At 40.2% G+C, this 19,272-nt stretch overlaps 1 protein-coding gene across 1 annotated transcript in view; it reads left to right on the forward strand.

The window, feature by feature from the left end:
* The window catches only part of PARP8 (poly(ADP-ribose) polymerase family member 8), a 788,553-nt gene that overhangs the window by 500,290 nt on the left and 268,991 nt on the right, over positions 1-19,272 (forward strand). The window contains exons 12-14 of the mRNA XM_085631232.1: positions 2,278-2,830; positions 7,005-7,058; positions 7,150-7,245. Coding sequence (XP_085487358.1) covers positions 2,278-2,830; positions 7,005-7,058; positions 7,150-7,245 — 703 coding nt within the window. The remainder of the gene's footprint in view (positions 1-2,277; positions 2,831-7,004; positions 7,059-7,149; positions 7,246-19,272) is intronic.

The following is a 19,272-nucleotide window of genomic DNA, read 5'->3' on the forward strand; positions in this document are numbered from 1 at the left end:
ACACAAAGGAAGGCCTCTATATTAAATGAACACACCCATGCTAAGGCATAATTATATGGTCTCCTTAGCATCATCAAAACATACATAGACATAACAGTCCAGTACCACCCCATAAAATGCTTGATCGGAGATTGTGGAATAAGACCCATAACCACTTAAAACCCAGTTTGGGATATCTTCTATCTCTTTTTTAGTTGCTAATAAATTAACAATAGAATTTTCTTGGAAAATGCTAATCCACCAACTCTACATATTTGGTGGAATAAAGTGTGGTACCTCTCTGAATGGAGAAATAATGTTATCCATGTCTAACCAACAGGATAAATTCTCCCTTTTAAAGATTAGATGGCAATAAATTACCCACTATTTGATTATTGGCTATTAATTGGTGGATGCAGGTGCCTAATATTGTTCCTTCACTGACATTTTCTGACATATTTGATTTGCTTGTATTAATGGATCACAATTGTGTCATAGACCAATGATGTTCATATTGGCTTCTCTGGTATATAACCGACCACCCATTCCCAGATGGGTTATGATACTGTTGAAACTAATGTTATCAATTTCTTTACCATATCTGATAATGCTGAAGTCTAATCCCTGGATCGTCTGTTCTGTACATATTGCTGTACACTTTTACTAAAGGAAGAACATACTCAACAAATACTCAAATAGTGAAATATGCTGTGTAATTCACAATCAAATAGAGAAAGTTTCACATTTTCAATTTTGCTTCTTTATATGTATATACTGTATTAATCTGAATTGATTAATGTCCACTAGTTCACTTTTAGGCCAAGAACCTAATTAGAATTAGTAGAACCTGCTAAGAGGAATCTTTTTTGCACATCTCTCTAGGATTGTTAACCTTTCAAACATCTGCTTGCCATGTGAGAAAGGCTAGAATGTATATGAGAGATGTTTGTTGAAATCATCTACTCAATAGTACATCTCTTTTTATTTATTCTCGTTAAATATGGATATATACATTTGTAGTATGGCCAAACATAGCGAACTGCCAGTCATGGGGTGCTTTGAGTGCCTTGCCCTAAATTTGAACAGCTTTCAGAAATACAGAGTATTTTTGGGCACTTTACTGTCTTTGTTTCACCTATTGACATTATATCTCTTGATTAATATACCATGATTGCCAGCTTGTCTCTTTGGTTGTGTGTGATGCATATCCTAAATATTCCTTACATTAATCTAGACTTTAGCACTACACACATAGCCTCCTCCATACCCAAACCAGCGTGCTAGACCTTACCAATTACTTCTGCTAAGCGGTATAAACTTACCAATGTAAGAAGTGATGTAACCAATTTTAGAATATCACAAATGGCTTACATTGGTTTTAGTTATGTTAGATCTTTGACATATGGTTTGGGGAAAACAGGGGTATTGTATCCCAAAAGAGGACATCTCATATATAACACCTCATGGTGGTACAGTGTAATGAGGACAATATGTTGGCAAGCATGTTGTATTGTCAAATGTGTGATCTAGTTTGTGGTGGTGTGGTTTATTAGTGTGTAGTGTAGTTGGCATGGTGGAAATGCAGGTTTGTTATTTATTTGGCAAATATATGTTGATGTGTTATATGTACTTGAGGGGAGAATTAATGTACGATGGGACATACCCTGGCCTCTTTGTGCAGACAGTCATTACTGTTTTGTTTTTTATTTCCACTTAATGCTCTAGTTGTAGGATGTAGGATTGATTCACTATTTGGGTGAGGCACATAGTTATAAATTAAAATGAAAACCATGCTTTCTTTTTACGTACTGGTTTTGGTAGGGGACGTTTAGTTTTGTTTTTGGATAAATGTAACCGGGCTTAATCCCACAAATTAGACACTGAAATACCACGTTGTATAAGGATTTGTCGACGGGTCTAAAACCAAAAATAAAATGTATATAGAAGTTGCCCTGCTGCATGTGTTCCATTGAACCATAACCATTTTGTTAATGCTGACGCAGATAGGTCAAAGGCCAACTTTCACAATGGACATACGGACAGTGGAGGGGATACTGGCATGACATCATACCTATTACAATAATCTGTGCCACAAAAGCAAGTAGTCTACATCCTAATCTTCCTAATTGTGCACATGAAATTAAATACTTTTCATTTCCAGTAATATTTGTATGTAATTGGTTAATTAACATTGTATTATCTCCAAGAAATCTCCTGTGTTCATTTGTAACGATGTATTAACATGAGAGATTGTCTTAGTTATCATTTTGTCCTTGAATTGTCTCCATGCTTTTTAAGGTCGCCAAGTTATCCACCACCTGGATGTGGTAAAAATAAATCCAAGTTGAAAACCGAAGATGAGGGCATCTCCAAAACTCACAAGCTGCTCAGAAGGACTTGTTCTAGCACAGTAAAGGCTGAAGATGGCTGTTCCACTAAGTCTCACAGAAGCTTCGGCCGTTCTTTGTCAAGCGACCCAAGGGCTGAAGAGGCGATGACTTTGAAGCAGCACAAGCTCCTGAGCCGCCCTTGTTCCGCGTCTGTCAAACAAGAAGACTGCATCACTTTAAAGCCACATAAACTCCTGGCAAGATCATGCTCCGGGGACCCTAGATGTGAGCACAATAGCACCTTGAAGCCCCATAAACCTTTGAACCGCTCTTATTCCAATAACCTTAGAATGGAAGAATTAGATGGACTTAAGAACCACAAGTTACTCAAGTCTTACTCTAGTGTCCCCACGTCATCTAAAGGTGAACTCTTGAAGGAGCCCATCACAGAGGGCAGAAGGCTCTCTCTTACCTCAGGGTTAATTGGCATCTTAACTCCATCCTCATCATCGCAAGCTGCTGTGCGTATCTTGAATTTTTAAAACTCTTTTATTAGACAACCTAGGTTTAATGGAGGCCTGAATGCGATAGAGATGTTTTAAAGGATAGAATGTGGTCTGTGAATGGACAGAAAATATTTGTAAGATGTCTTTATCAATGAGCTAAGAACTGTGTTTTTAGATCTGAATACTGCTAATTTTATTTACGAAATTCTCTAGAAAGAAAATATTGACCATTATCAAAGTGCAGAGGCATCCAGTCCTTTCCATGTTTGGCTATTTGATAGTATTTACTAGGTAATTTATGATTGAATAATGTAGTTAGAGTATACATCGTGATGTTTTGTGTTGATATACTGGAATGTTTGACATGCACACTTTTATGCCATTTTATTTATAAGGTACAAATACATTATTATGTGTTTTTTGCCGAGCTAAAGGCTTAATCCATGCAGGGTGTAATAGGGATACAGGCCATGGCATACCGCAATTCAAATCAACTAAGCAGATCAAGAAACTATTGTCCAGTTGAATCTAAATTGAAAAATAACCAGGACGTCACATGCGGTATTAAATATACTCTACCAGACAACAATAACTAGGAGCCGTAGAGTAAAACGTTGAGCTGAGTAGGAGATGGGGGACTGAGGACATCCGTCTCCCATACCATGTTGGCAGTGGTGCCTACTCGTGAGGATTTGATGAGTTTTACAAGGATCTAAGACTTCACTTACACTAAAATGCAGAAATCAGATATAAATGTTCTGAAACGTTTCAGTGTGTATATATTTAGTTGAGTAGCAATCTCCGCCTACAAAAGGCCTTGTTTGTGCCCGTCCAGGTGGACATTGTGCTGCCTCCTCCCAAGCATGGGGACCTGTGCGTCCAAGTCCATGCAAGGAAAGACTCCATATCTGGAATGAATGTTTGACTAACATCAAATCTGAACAGCCTCACTCCCTGAGTCCCTTACTACTTCTGCCGCTTGCACAAACATGGCGCTTAAATGAGGCCCGTAAATGGGGCTTGCCACGGAAGAGGTAAGAACGGGCCCGCGCGCCTCTGTGAAATCACCCCGAGTGCTTTAAAAACCACCAGCTGGGCTCAGTCTCCGCACTCCTCACACCTTCCTCCCTCTGTTCCGGTTTCAGCTGGTCATGTCACTTAGCCGGGGACGAGAAACACTTCAGCCAGAAAACCCAGGCGAAAAGAACGACGGGAAACTCCCATTGGAGGTCAATGAGAACACCCCAGCACACAAAAAATTTTGTTACAGGAATTATTAAACGTGCTGAATATTGGCACAAATTTGAATAGAAAAGTAAGTAGTTGTTCTTTTCTTTTTAATCCTTGAGTCTTCAAAGAGAGCCTTTCAAGACACGTGTTTCGTCGCTAACAAGGGAAATCGTCCCGCGACTTTATCAAGGCTATGGTCCTTCTTAATGTTTCCTCAAATTGTGGTGAAATTTCCGACCCACGATGGGTTCTGTTTCTTAGAGGCGTCCACACGAGTTGTGCGTCTATTATTGGGTATCTGTAGCTTGCTCAATATCTGTATCGTGATAGATGCTTTCAAGTGTATGGACGCCGCATGGCATGAAGTCCGAGCGCAGAGCACCCATTGGAGGTCCTAAGGTGGCCGAATGAACCCAAGACGGTAGCCCTAAAAATTGACCCATGTGACAGTATCCCTGCAGAAGCTTCCAACTAGGATATACGGAATGCTGGTTCCTCTGTCGCCAGCCTTACACAGCCTCTCGTTTTAATCAGAATTGAATATGACAATGTGTTTATTTTACCTTCAGAGGACATTTTTGCTGCTGTCATGTCTCTTCAGCATCATGGAGGCTTGGTATTGTAAAGAACAAAGGAATTTCTTGATGACAGCTAAACGTGGCTTGCCTAGCATTTCGGCTGCATGGGAACGCAAAAAGCACAAGAAAGAATTATTGCTTCACCGCACGGTCCGAAAACCTAGGCTCCAGTCAAGTATAACCGTTTAATAATCAAAATATTTTTTGTTTAAAACGTGAACATGCTCGGTTGTCAGTGATCTGCGCTTTAGTGGCTAGACTAACAGGTTTTAGAAGGGCAGAGGAAGTGTTTATTTTGTAGGCCCTGCCCTGGATCAGGGATGTCTGCTTGGCAGAGTGACAAACACCGACGCCAGCGCTCAAGCACGGCATTGATAGCCAGCAGACACCGCGCTGCCGAGAGTTCCAAGAACGGTTCATAGCCCGCTCAGCACAGTGTAGTGAACACAGTGACTCCCTCTCTCTGCTTCTTGACAAAGGTACCTGAGGCTCTCGAGTGCCTGAATGCTCAATGACAAAATGACCCTTTAGCCGTGCTTAATAGAAACACCTAACTTGTTAGGAAGGAATGAAGAATGTTGGATGATGCGATCTGTTGTCTTGGCCTTTGAACTCTGCAGCAATTGCACCCCAACGCACCAGCAATGCATTTTATTGGATGCATAATATTAATGTTTCGCAGTATGAGCTTTTTAATAATTCAGAACAGTGTCTCTGTTCTCCATTACAGTACTTTTGTAATTCGCTGCCACATGTTCACATGTAACACACAGTTTCCCTCTGATTGGTGCAAAGCTGGGCAGTCAGCAGATAGGGCCACCTACCTCAAGTTATAATATATCTCTGCACTAATCCACCCTTGGAGGCCTATGTCACATTACTGCAAAAGTGTAAATGCCACATTGCACTCCCACGTCTTCCCCTACTTGTGCTCTGCCAAAAAGAGAGATATGAGGCACCTTGGAGGGATTTTGCCGCCTCTTCTCTGACCATAACACGACTAGTAGAAGTGTGCAATGACGCAGAACCTGATGGGAGCAAGCGTCTACCATTGGTATGCATTAACAAGCAGGAGGTAACAATATGAGTACTTCTGTAGTTTGGGCGTAGAGGAGGCCAAAGCTGATAACAGGACAGGCAATAGATGCCAATTGCTGATGAGTGACCGCAAATCTGTGTCGGTAAATGCAGATCTTTAAGTTGAGCCGTAGTCGAGAAAGCATATGTTTAGTAGACATTAGGCGCAGAGTTTCCAGAAGGGTAGCTCTTTGTAGAGGGTGGTGGTTGGTGGCATCATCTCCACTTCCAAGTTCAGAATCCCGGTTACTCAGGGCTGTAAAATTAATGCAGAGAAGAGTGAAGAGCAGGTAGGGCATTCTGGCCAATAGAAGTCGTAGGACTGAGTTGGGTATGCATGGTATGTATGGACGAGGTGGTGCTATTAATGCATATGTGGTCTACGACTGGGAACTCATTCTGATCAATTTCATGAAACTGGAGCAGTTTCCTTCACGTTAGGGTGTCAGTGTAAGGCTTTTTTCAACCATAGAGCGTGCACATGTGCAAGCATGCATTCACGGTCTATGAATTGAATAACTAATTGCACAAAACATTATATTCCTCCTTAAGTAGACTGAGATTAATACTCATGAGACAGAGTTAAGAAGCACGGCCAAGGAAAACCATTGGACCCAGCCCTGTCAGGGATGTGGTTGCATCATCTCCACAGATGAGATAATGGAATTGGTTTTGTCCATTCGAAGTGCAGTGGTGGTTTAGGATAGCCATTATTTGCTCATCAGGACGCTTTGCCCGCATGTCCAGCAATGACATCAGATGGCATTCATGTTATAAGAACTAAGCAAGCAAAGTTAAGATTGAGAACTATTATCATTTCCACTTGGGTTATGGATTTGGGGGTTTTGGGTTTCTTTTCTTGTGTTGAAGACGTAGGCTCTCTATTTAGTTGTGCTGTTGGAGCCGTTTAAGAGATTTTTACTGAGTATTAGTCTTAATCACAGCATATTTCTTTCTATTCTATATCACACACCATATACACGGCTCCTTAAATGAGTCAAATAATAGTGTCATTTATTTGACAAGAAAAGGTGTTCGGTTCTTGAGCTGAGATTTTGGAAATATATGTGTTTTTATAATTTGATCCAAACCAAAGCAAATGAGTACATACATTAACTTAATGTTATTTTCTTCACAGCCCCAACTGAAACCTTCACCGGGTGTAATTGTGACTGTATTTAAGTGAAAGCGAATAATGTGGAAAAAACAAATGTCAGGCATGCAGTAGACAGAACATCTGTCCTCCCTTCCAAGTAATCGCAACTAATCGCTGTTAATGATGTTCTGATTGTGTTTTCTTCTAGCCAAATTATGGTGCAAAATGCATTCCAGTACGAGAACTTGGCTTCCTAGTTCAGGTAGGAAAAACAGTGCAAGATGGCGCAACTGCTGGCTAGGCTACCATTTATAATTTGTGTCATACTTTTTTTCTTTTCGTTTTTCTCTTAGACTATCAAGTTTGCTGAGCAGCGGATACCCGTGTTGAATGAATATTGCGTGGTTTGTGATGAACCTCATGTTTTCCAGAATGGTCCTATGCTGAGAGTAAGTTTCATATTAGTATTTGTTTTGCTTACTTCATCATAATGGGTATGCAGATACATCGCATATAGGTACACAGTGTGCAGTTTAGGGTTTATGGTGTCACCTCCGTGGTGTACGGTGATTTTATATGTGGCATCCATTTGGTACAGTTACTAAGTAAAGGGATGCGGAGTGTTAGAAAAGTAATCTGGCCACCAAGCCACGCGATCCGGCGCTATGAGTAGGCAGGCCCTCCAGTATGGCACTGGCCCCGGCCATCCATATTGTTATTCCCTGTTCCCAGCACACATCCCGTTGCAGTGCATGCACTCACAAACCTCTCTTTTATCCATTGGTAAAGTTGTAGATAGAACGTACACCACCCAGAGGGGCCTTTGCAGCCTGAAGGTTTCCACTGCCGCTCTAGAGTTGTAGCTTGTCATCGATCAATGGACCATTTATATATTTCAAGCTTGCTATAATGTGAATGGAAAACTGTAAACCTAATCTTACTCTTCTGCTCATTACAGAAGATTTAGTTTCAATCTGTTTCAACAATGATAAAGTCCAGAAAAAAAAATCCATTTTAGTAAGGAAGGGTACGAGGAGATTATGACTTCTGATAAATGTAGCCAATTAACGCAGATTGCTGCTGCTCTCCTTTCTCGTGTCTCTGCCTTTATGGATGATGTGGCCCATTGGAAGTAGTTCTCCAAATACAAACTGTCAGTCTGCAGAGAGTCTGATCTCCGATATATAAAATGTGGTATTTTGCTTGTCAAAGATCTCTTTTTTTGTGTGAAGAAATCATATATATATATATATATATTCACTTAAAAAACCATAGGTTTCACACACATTATAGTTAGGAATTCCAATAAGGGATTCTGGCTCATATGGCAGCAAGGCCAAACCAATTATAATAAGAAACCGAAAGAAAAAGCCAATGCTGCGTGTAAATTGCCTGAACTTTACTAGTGACCTGAGTGAAACAGAGACACTAGCAACCAATTGTTCCGTTGGATTTAATCCTGTAAATATTTTCAGTTCACATTTGGAAACATTTTCAATTGACAATACATATTCATTACAAAAACATAAATACACTTAACTCAACAATATAAACATTTGCAAAATTGGACACCACTATAATCATTAATACACTCACCCATGAGAACAACATTCATACTACTCATACATCCTCACTCAACAACGTACAATATGAGACAATGATACTCAATAAATAAATCTTTACACAAAGGCCATCAATAAACACGACTGTGCATAGTAATGAAGCTCAATACTATATTTTCCGCAAGATTGGCCGTAGAAGAAAAAAGGTCTACGCGTTTCGAATCCCTTTGTAGGCAGGGATTCTCATCAGGACCAACACTTGACTTAATCTAAGGAGGGGGGAACTCTACCCAAGTCTAGTGAGGCTTTAGAGTGTGTGGAAGGGTGTCGAGTCAACTAAAGGCACTTATTTCCGGCGTTTAGGAATCAACGAACATTAAAAGAGTCACGAGTGTTACGAGTGTTTACAGGTGTTCTGGACAATCTCCAAAGGAGAGAGTATGAGGAGTTAATCTGCTCACACGGTCGTCTGCTCTCCGGAGCAAGGACTAGCGCGGCATGAACTCAGCCGGCCGTCTGGGGAAGTATTCCGCAAGTGACGAATCTCAAGAAACGGCAATGTCCGTGTTTCTTTTCCTCAGTTGTTAGTCACTCAATAGGTGCCTATTTCACTCGTAAAAAAACAATGAAATTCCCCCGTTATAGTTAGTGCAGGCAACTATAACTCACGCAACCGCAATCCTCTGCTGATGACGTCAGATATTACATCACTGATGACATATGTGTCTTTCTGAAAAATAAATATTTGTAATATATGTATAGCTAAAGATTAATGGAAGAAGACATGGGTAAATAAGTGTCTAAATACAGTGATGTAATATCTGACGTCATCAGCAGAGGATTGAGGTCGCGTGAGTTATAGTTGCCTGCACTAACTATAACGGGGGAATTTCATTGGTTTTTTACGAGTGAAATGTCCACCTAACTATAACCTGTGTGAAACCTATGGTTTTTTAAGTGAATTTGCAAGGTTTTTTAAATGCTAATTCCTAACTATAACATGTGTGAAACCTATGGTTTTTTAAGTGAATATATATATAGATATATAGATATATATATCCAAATCGAAGGTTGCCCAACAGTGAAGACGCCACACAGCGGGGAGTTCAACGCCTTTAATGAATGGCTGTAGCGCAAAAGGGTAACAGTCTCACCCTTGATTTTCAATGGAAAACTTTGGCGACTGGTTCTTTTTTTTATTGTTCACATAATAACGTTATTCGCTTATACTTATGCCGGACATTAACTATTGGCTTTGTTATCAAGGGATCCCTGCATCCCATGCAGAGCCGCCCAACAACCTCAATCACTCACGGGGCCCCAACCCTTCAGAGGGCCCATTCAGCCTCTAGACACTCGGGGCTCATTGTCACTTTCTGCAGAGGCGCCCCATCATTTTGCGTTACACCTTTGATTATTTATTCGAATACTAACCATTAAGTAAAAGGCAAACATCTGTCAGTGTTTCTGTTTTTCAAATGAGGACTAAAACACCGAACAGATTTAGATAAAAATCAAGGGGTAAGAAAACGAATGAAGATCAACTACCCAACCGCATTTGATATTCAGTGTTATGTGATTCATTTACCAATTAGTTTATGCTTTGTATAACACCGAACAATGATATATTATGCTTCTGTGTCTGGAGGAGAAAACCTGGGAAGAAGGGATGAGGGAGGGTATAGCAAAACTTGTAGCAACAACTTGTATATTCACGGTTTTTAGTTCTTGCGTTATCCAGTTACTTTTGATTTTACAAAAATTATCTGTATAATGTACTTATTTAAAGGGGCTTTCAGCCACCCCTTTTCATCCTTTGGTCTATTGTTGCGTCATTCACATTGTCCTTCCTCCCACTACAACATACAGCATAGGGCAATGGGTCAGCCTACTTCAGCCACTCCTTAACTAAATTTTGAGTGACTGCATGTTGTAATGGAAGAATAGTCCGTATTCTGATGGTATCTTCATGTAGTTTATTAGGTAATAAATAAATGAAGTAAGATACAAATGAATGAAGAACAAAACTAAGTAAAGAACCCCAACAGGAGCAGCCTCCTTGCTGCTCAGCCCTACTCTCAACTGACATTCATGCACGCATACAACACTCTATGACATCATACACTCATACTAACATTCTACACCATCCACTGGCTGAGCAGCAAGCTGGAAGCAGATACCACACTTCTTCCCCCTTTAATAAAACACAAAAATTGATAATGCAAGAATAAGCATAATAAGAACATTACAGGGAAGAAGCAAGCAGTCAGAATGTCAATAAACATAAGTAACTAAATAAGAACATATTGCAATTATTATGATAGAGGATTCTGCAATAAAACAATGGAATTAATATGCAGAACAACGATGAGAACATAAACACTAAAATAAGGAAGGAAAGGACAATGCATACCTCAACAAAGAATAACAGGAATATCCAAATAACCCACATCCATCTTCCCCTTTTAATAGAACGACAAATAAATCATGTGTAGGAAGAGTAAAAGCAGAAGAAAAGTAGGAAATACTAACAACCTAAGGAGATACTAACAAAGTATGGAAGGACAACAATAGCGTAGCAATAGAGACGAGACACACATAACAAAAAGGAATTGACGCTCCAAACATACCAGTTGGCCATACCAGAATGAAGATGGCAAGAAGAAACAGCAAAAGAAAAACAGACAGTGAAGGTCAAAGACAAGAAAAACACTCTCAAAATGTAAAAGAGATGTGTAAGGAAAACTCATTTTGAATTAGAAAATACACATGAGAAAAGTAAAATAGTAAAGTGATACAATGTAAAATCAACGTACATGTACCATGTAAAATGAAAATACAGAGTGTCATATATCCCAAGAACAAGAATATGTAGATAAGTTACAAGAATTAAGAAACATAACATAGGCTATTACAACACAATTACATACATAACATATGCTTTAAAGAAAGGCACTGTAAGGTAATGCAACGTCAAGTAATGTAAACCTCTAATTTATGTAAGGAACATTGTGAGTGACTAATCACAAACAGGAGGATAAGACACATGTAAGGTAACACAATGGATAGCAGTGTAAGTGACCTGACAAGTCACGAAACATGGCAAGGTAACATATAGTAATGCATAACAGTGTAGGTGACCTGACAAGTCACGAAACATGGAGAAGAATGTACCGTGATGCATAACAGTGACAAGTCACGTAACATAGCAATGTAACATATCGTGATGCAAAACGCTGGTGACCTGACAAGTCACGTAACATAAGAGCAAAAATCGCTCGTAGATCTCAATAAGGAATTCCATATGGAATTTTTAAATCAAGTAACGTTGCAGTAAATACTATAATAGGAACAATGAAGATTCTCCTACAAGAATTTGAGAAGGAAGCATTGTAAAATAAAATATACAGGCAGTAGGCTATTAAAACAGATGCTCCAAGCAATTTAATTCTGACACTGTAAATTCTAACACTCTAAAATACTGTAACGTAATGTAAAATAACACTAACAATATGTGACAATGTCAGCGTAAAATAGGAGAACACAAGAAATGCAAGTTGTAAAGTGGTTCATATGAGAAATGATAACATTATAAACTTAAGCAAGGTTCCAATAAAAAAATAATACGCTAAAATAAATAAAGTGGTCACCGTTGTCATTGTTAGTGTGCAGCTGATGCATTATACAGAAACACTACCTTGTGAAGTAACGTTAGACCTTTGAAGAACAGTTGATGCAATAAAAATACTGGAGGAATTGTATTTTACGTGTGTAGACTTATTTTCCTTGAAGATGTGCAGAGGTGGCGAATGACCGCAAGATGGCACTACTCTGTAATCTATATAACAGCAAAAGTTATACTCACTGTCTTCAAACCTTGACGAAAGACAAATAATTGTAAAACTCCACACACTCAGGAATATAATCCAGGAAAGGAATGCACGCCAAAGCAGAATATTGCAAAATACGATGCAAGGAAAATAAGAGGATCGTGGCATTGCTGGAATAGCAGAAATGCAGTGTGTCAACCATGAAGTATTGCAGAATGCAGAAGTGAGGAACGCTGCAAATGTTGTCCATATTAAAACGTGGTTGGCAGGATGAATACAGTAAAACACATAATGAAGGAAAGGACAATCCCAAAATGGCGGCACGCAATTAGACGTCGCGCCGGGTGGTTCACTGCATGCCAGTGCAGCAAATCGCCCATTCAGCAGTTCCCTATTTCTCAGCAACGTCACAAATAAGGTATTGTAGCGTGAAAGTAATGAAGGTAAGAGCGCGCGGATCTGTATGCGCTCGTGTCGTATTTGAAAATATGGCGGTGGCGGTTCAACTGGCAAGGAAGGGCGCATACAGGAGGCAAGGCACAACCAAGAAAAATAACTAAAGTACTCACAGCTAATGTTCCAAACACCGTAAACCTTCATCTCCAACAAATGAAAGCATGCGTGTGCTGATGACCTCGTCCTTTAGTTGTATTAATCAGTATAGCGGACAACAGTTGCAGTTAGGAGAAAGAACTGGGTTTCAATCTTTGCTCATGAACGCTATATATCCTGGCAGCAACGTCAGTGGAATCAGCTGTGAGCAGGAATCAGAAGGGAGGAAGGAAATTTGGCATCAGAACGGCAAATAGCATAAGGAGCCGGTAGACAGAAATGCTGGTTTCAAAAAGTGCATTCACAAGGTAAAAGCATAGTGCACCAAGGCAGCAGTAAAAGCAGTATTGAAAGGCTTAATGCGCCTAAATAGGAGGAACACTCCCTGGTAAGTTACAGTAGGCAGAAAGGAAGAATTGAAGTAGAGACTGGCACGTAGGTGTTGAGGGCGACCAGTGGGAGGTCACTGTTGGGGTTCGTAGGGTGCTAGAAAGCTTAAAAGTACGCAGGTTTCCAGAATGCCTTAAAGGTTCATAAATAGATACAAGATCATACCTTGTAGTTGCTTAAAATTTCAGTAGTCCTTTACAAATGTAGGTTCGTCATATCGTTGCCAGTGTTGTAACGGAAGAATAGTCCGTATTCTGATGGTATCTTCATGTAGTTTATTAGGTAACAAATAAATGAAGTAAGGTACACATGAATGAAGAACGAAACCAAGTAAAGAACCCCAACAGGAGCAGCTTCTCAGCCCTACTCTCAACTGACATTCATGCACGCATACAACACTCTATGACATCATACACTCATACTAACATTCTACACCATCCACTGGCTGAGCAGCAAGCTGGAAGCAGATACCACACTGCATTTTAATCTTTCACAAGGAGAACATCCGCATACAAGTTAGTTCCATTGATTGCCAGTGTTTTTGTGTTTACATTATAATTATTTTTCTCTTTGTGTTTAGAGCCTGATGTGATAGCAGGACATTGTTGATGTGAGCACAGGACACATTCTAGATTTATCAGATCCCATCTTTTGCTAATGCTGTTGTATATTCCTTTTGCTGCACCCCTCATGCAGACTATGAATATAAACGAATCAGTGTGTTCTGTCTTTGCAACTCTAACCATCTTTCTTTCCTTCTTTCTTTCGTGCCTTCCTTCCTTTTTTAGGTCTCAACATTCGAGACCTGTTGTAACTTCTCTTGTTGGCTTAAAGCCATCCCCTCCTTTCTATTTGTTTGGTTTGGTGTTCTTTAAAAAGCCGTGCTTGCTGGTGGTCAGTCCTGCCTCTTTGTCCTTCCTAATTCTCATTCATTCCTCCCAGGCCAGGATTAAGTACTGAATCATTACACATTGATTGTATATATGCTCTTTGGGTGACTATTTTCTTCTTGGGTTCCTGCTCAGTGCTATAGCTACTTGCATGTTTTCATCTTGTCAGTACTCTACACAGTGCTGCTAGCTGCTTCTCTGGTCTCATCAGTAACTCCTCATTCTTTGTCTGCTAGGCAGTGCGGCAGCTATGTCTCTGTTGTCAGTGGTACTTCCTCATTCTTAGTCCTCTAAGCAGTGCTACAGCTGCTTCTCTGGTCCCTTCGGTACTTCCTCATTCTGAGTCCTCTAGGCAGTGCTGCTAGCTGCTTCTCTGGTCCCGTCGGTAATTACTCATTCTAAGTCCTCTATAAGGTGCTACTAGCTACTTCTCTGGTCTCATCAGTAATTCCTCATTCTATGTCCTCTAGACAGTGCTGCAGCTGCTTCTCTGTTCCCGTCGGTGACTTCCCCATTTTAAGTCCTCTAAACAGTGCAGCTACCTGCTTATGTGGTCTCATCGATAATTCCTCATTCTAACTCCTCTTGACAGTGCTGTAGCTGCTTCTCTGTTCCAAATGGTAATTCATCATTCTTAGTCCTCTAGACAATGCTGCTAGTTGCTTCTCTGGTCCCGTCAGTAACTCCCTATTCTAAGTCTTCTAGGCAGTGCTGCAGCTGAGTCCCTATTTCCAGTGGTAATTCCTCATTCTAAGTCCTCTAGATAGTGCTGCCAGCTGCTTCTCTGGTCCCGTTGTAACTCCTCCATTCTAAGTCTTCTAGACAGTGCTGCAGCTGCGTCTCTGGACCCAGTGGTAATTCCTCATTCTTAGTCCCCAAGACAGTGCTGCAGCTGCTGCTCTGGTCCCATCGGTAATTACTCATTCTCAGTCCTCTGGACAGTGCTGCAGCAGTCTCTGTTCATACATCCACTACACTCCACACCAAAACACATTTGTAAAACACATTGTCATTTACAACACCAATAGCACTAACTCTAAAAAATGCGAGATCAATTGCATTGAAAATGCTTGTTCTTTCTTGCCATATTGCTTGGTTTCTTTTTCTCTTGCCATTATCGCCTTTCTTTCTTTCCTTCCATCATTGTCTGTCTTTGTTTGTTTGTTTGTTTGTTTGTTTCTTTCTTTCTTTCTTTCCCTCGTTCCTTCTTTCTTCCATCCTTCCTTTGTATCTTATTTCCATCTTTCCATCTTTACTGCTTGCTTTCCTTCTTTTATTTTTCTTGCCTTCCTTCTTCCTTTCTTGCCTTCCTTCTTCCTTTCTTGCCTTCTTTATCTCCTTCTTTCTTTCTTACCTTCATTATTGCTTGCCTCCTTTCTTGTCTCCTTTCTTTCTTTTTTCCTGCCTGCCTTCTTCCTTGCTTTTTTGACCCTTTTTTCAAATGCAATAAGCTGGCAGCCAATGCAAGACCTATTGTTGTTTGTGGTCTGTGTTAGCCAAGAGCTTTTGATTTTGCAAAAATGATGTGTATGACATACTTACTTTGCTGTGTCATTTATGTTTTTCTTCCACACACCCCATCATGCATAAAGGGGCAGTGCGTCAGCCCACCTCAGCCATTGACTGACTTCACTTTCACTTATACTATCAATAGAAGGAAATAGAAGTGTTCTGAGCGGATCCACAACTCTCCCTTCTATGATCTACAAAACAAATCAGTATAGAGAGAAATCACTAGTTGGTTGAGTTTATCTCAAACCATCCAAAACATCCCCAATTATAGTGTTCAGTAGGAGGTTCACATCTCTACCTGAGTATTAATGCCTTAATTCAGTTAATGGGGAGGCTTTTCTCGAGGTATTGAATGATTCCTATGCTATAGATTATCAATGCAGAGTTCTATGAATATCCACTAATGTAACCTGAACATTATGAAATCATGAATGCTTAAGGTAAATGTCAAATTGTTGCTTCTCAATAGGGTACATGGCACCTGTCTCACCTCATGCTACTAGTGTCACATCCAAGGGTGATCTTTCTATAATTAACATCTAGAAAATTATGATCAAAACAACTAGTTAAAATGTTTCTAATATTTTTACACTGACTGAGCACTTAAAGCCAGCACCATTAAAGTAATCAAAAAAGTAAAAAAGAAAAAGACACTAAAAAATGTTCGTAATTTCAACATCCTAATAACTTTGCCCAAAACAGTTTCCCATCACACCGCTCTATAAGGATATGATTACGCATGTGCATGCAACCTAATCACAACATAAATCTATTTGACTCCACAAAGACCTTGATATTGGGCTTTCATCCTGTTTTCTCTTTTCTTGCTTTCCTTTTTCTTCCTTTTTTTCTTCTTCTTGTAAAAACATTTTAGATACTTTTGGTTTGATCCTTCCTTTCAGCCTTGAAAAAGCCCTGTTCTGATTGACACTGAAGGGCGAAACACGTGTCGGCTGTTCAGGATCTCTTTATGCACTCATTGCCATCAAAAGGAATGGACTGACTAATTTATCCTATTTAATGCATAAACAAAAGATCATATTGAAAATCATAACTGGTACCTTGAATTATTTCTATCTGAAGGAGCATTGTGAATCGGAGGAGGAGTCTGTCTCACACCAAAGCAATACATCCCCAGCCGTTCCAGAGGGAATACTTACTATTTCTTAAAAAGTACTCTTGCCCACTAGAAATTCCTAGTGCATACTTCATCATCGAGTCTTCACCCAGAAACCGTCTACTGTGTGGGTGTGTTCAACTTTGTAATCAAGGGAGCTCTTTTTAGGATTGTTGATAGTGTGATCTGGGAAATTTCATTTAAATTTGCCAAAAGACTGGCGGCCTGCACCAGCACTATTGCCTTTACCAATGATTACTCTGAATTGAAGTTCGCGATTCTGAAGCCCAGCATCCCAGAGACACTGCTTGAGATCACCTCCTCATTCTAGTGTTTGTAGAATAGATCGATGCCTTAACCTATGTAGATTTAGGACAAAAGCGTAGATTATTCCCATGAGCATGCAGGTGTCTAACGTAATCACTAAGTCAGAGGGGGCTCCAACCATGTTGCTGCCCTCAGATAGTCGAGGGGTTGAACACCAACGAGTGTAGCAAAAACTAAGGTTCAAGTCCGCTATAATCGCTAACTTAGTGTTTTGTAAAAAAAATTATTTATTTCCTCACTCTCTTTTTATAATTATTCCTACATAATTCATTGTGACGCTAGTGATCTTACTGCAGTCAGGTTTCGGTCCCGTTGTGTGTGGTAATCAGATCACTCGCTAGGAGTAATGTTCAGATGCTCTTTAGGGCGGGCCACGCCCACCGACCTGCCCCGCCTCTCCCAGCCACGCCCATTACCATGAAGACTCTACGCGTGTGGCATCCTCATCTATTTCACTTTGACAGAGAAGGTCCGGCCTTAAGACTTGTTAGCCGTAGTTATACAGAACCGCACGACGGTCTGCACTGTAGCATTCATTGATTAATCGGTATGAAGTTCTTATTGGAAGTGCCAGTTACAATGGGAATTTCTTCCTACCAAGCACTTCCTTTACCTTTTTCCTTGTTTGTATTTATTTTTGAAGGTTTTCTGCCAATAGCCTATTGAGGTGCTATACTCTGACATACAAGATCCCTCCACGTTCTAAGTGAGCCCACCAAATTACATTTCCTCAAATAAGGTGAGGCATGCTCGGCCCTGACGCCGCTTGGGCTATACTTAAGCAATCATCATTCTAAGAGTGTAGCCCTTCCGTTATTAATCTATTTGCATTTTTCTAGGGACATATTAAAAAAAATTGATTAATTGAGATTTATTACCCTTGGTCCTCTTTTCCCATAATGGGCCTCCTCTTCCTCAGCCAGTATGTATTAATTTCCTCATCTAATTTCCTATTTTCCATTACCAACTTCCTCAAAGTTATTTCTCTGTTTTTACCTTTTTCCCCTAGACCCTAGGCATCTCAGTCCTGATGAGACTCTAATTATTCGCCAAGGGGTCGAGACGTTGTTGACAAATGTATAAAGACAGATTATTTCTTTGAATTGTGATACAATAATTGATTGTGTTGTGTCCAGAATTGCACCAAATTAAAAAACTGCTGTTTTTAGTTGTAAAGCACCCAATATACCGTATATGTTCACACTTGCACCTTACCTTCTTGTTTCTAAATTTGGTTTTGCTTTGTCTTTTCACCTGGGGTCACTCACTCTCCTTAAGAAACACTCACATCTATATGTTCAAAACTACAATGGATTGCTCCAAGAAACTTGTTTAGGCTGAACCGCGGTTGTTCCTTAAAAAATACTGACTTCGCTGATTCTTATTTTTTCTATTCATGAGTAGAATTGATGTCATTTCAAAAAGTTTTTTAAAAGATTGTTTCTGTACAGACAATTCTGTGAACTAATACTTGTGTCCTAAAATGAGTTTCATATGAACATTTGACAAAGTATCCTACATACCGAATAGGCCGCACCTGTCCTTATCCGACTTGCCTCCTATTACGTCCTCATTCACTGCAGGTAGCAGACACTCTGACCTGCTGAAACCTTCTAAAATAGTTTCTGTAATTCTGCCTCTACACTGGAAGGCAACATAGCACTGTACAAAAATTAGGTGCTATAAAGGAGATGGATAAAGAGGGGAAAGTCCAACAGCTGGGGGAGGAGGGTAGAGTCAGCAAGAATAAGCTAGCAAGAGTGGAATCATGAATTTTCAGAAGAAGGAAGCCTGAGGGATGCACACTAGTTTTCTGCTTGAGGCATAGGGAAAGGTCCAGTTGATTGCTAATGCCATACAGGTGGGATTGTGTCATGAACATCGGCTAGAAGGCTCAGGGGGAGAAGCAGAGGTCTCTTGAGATTGTTATAGTGATTTGCAACAAGATGTTGTTTAAGGAGCAGGGGTAAGGTAGGTGGGGTCTGTGGCATTGAGGCTGTTTATGATGCTCCAGTAACTGGCTACAGGTCAGGGTACGTTTCTGGAGAATCAGGGAGCATTACAATCTGGTCAGGACGATTATCTTCAGAAACTCCTGGTAACGGGTTGTAGCACTATGCATGCATATACATTCCTTACTATTGCAAACACCGTCTTGGCAGTCCCCGTCTTCCTCTCAAAACGTTTAAACTTACATCCACACAATAAAACTTCAGGGCGTCTGCTATGCTTTGCTCTTATGCTATAAATAGCAGTTGCAGAGCCGCATGCAAGGTAAGATGCAGGCCGATATGTA

This window comes from Triturus cristatus, chromosome 2_1, assembly GCF_964204655.1.
Source record: "Triturus cristatus chromosome 2_1, aTriCri1.1, whole genome shotgun sequence".
In the NCBI taxonomy this organism is placed as follows: Eukaryota; Metazoa; Chordata; class Amphibia; order Caudata; family Salamandridae; genus Triturus; species Triturus cristatus.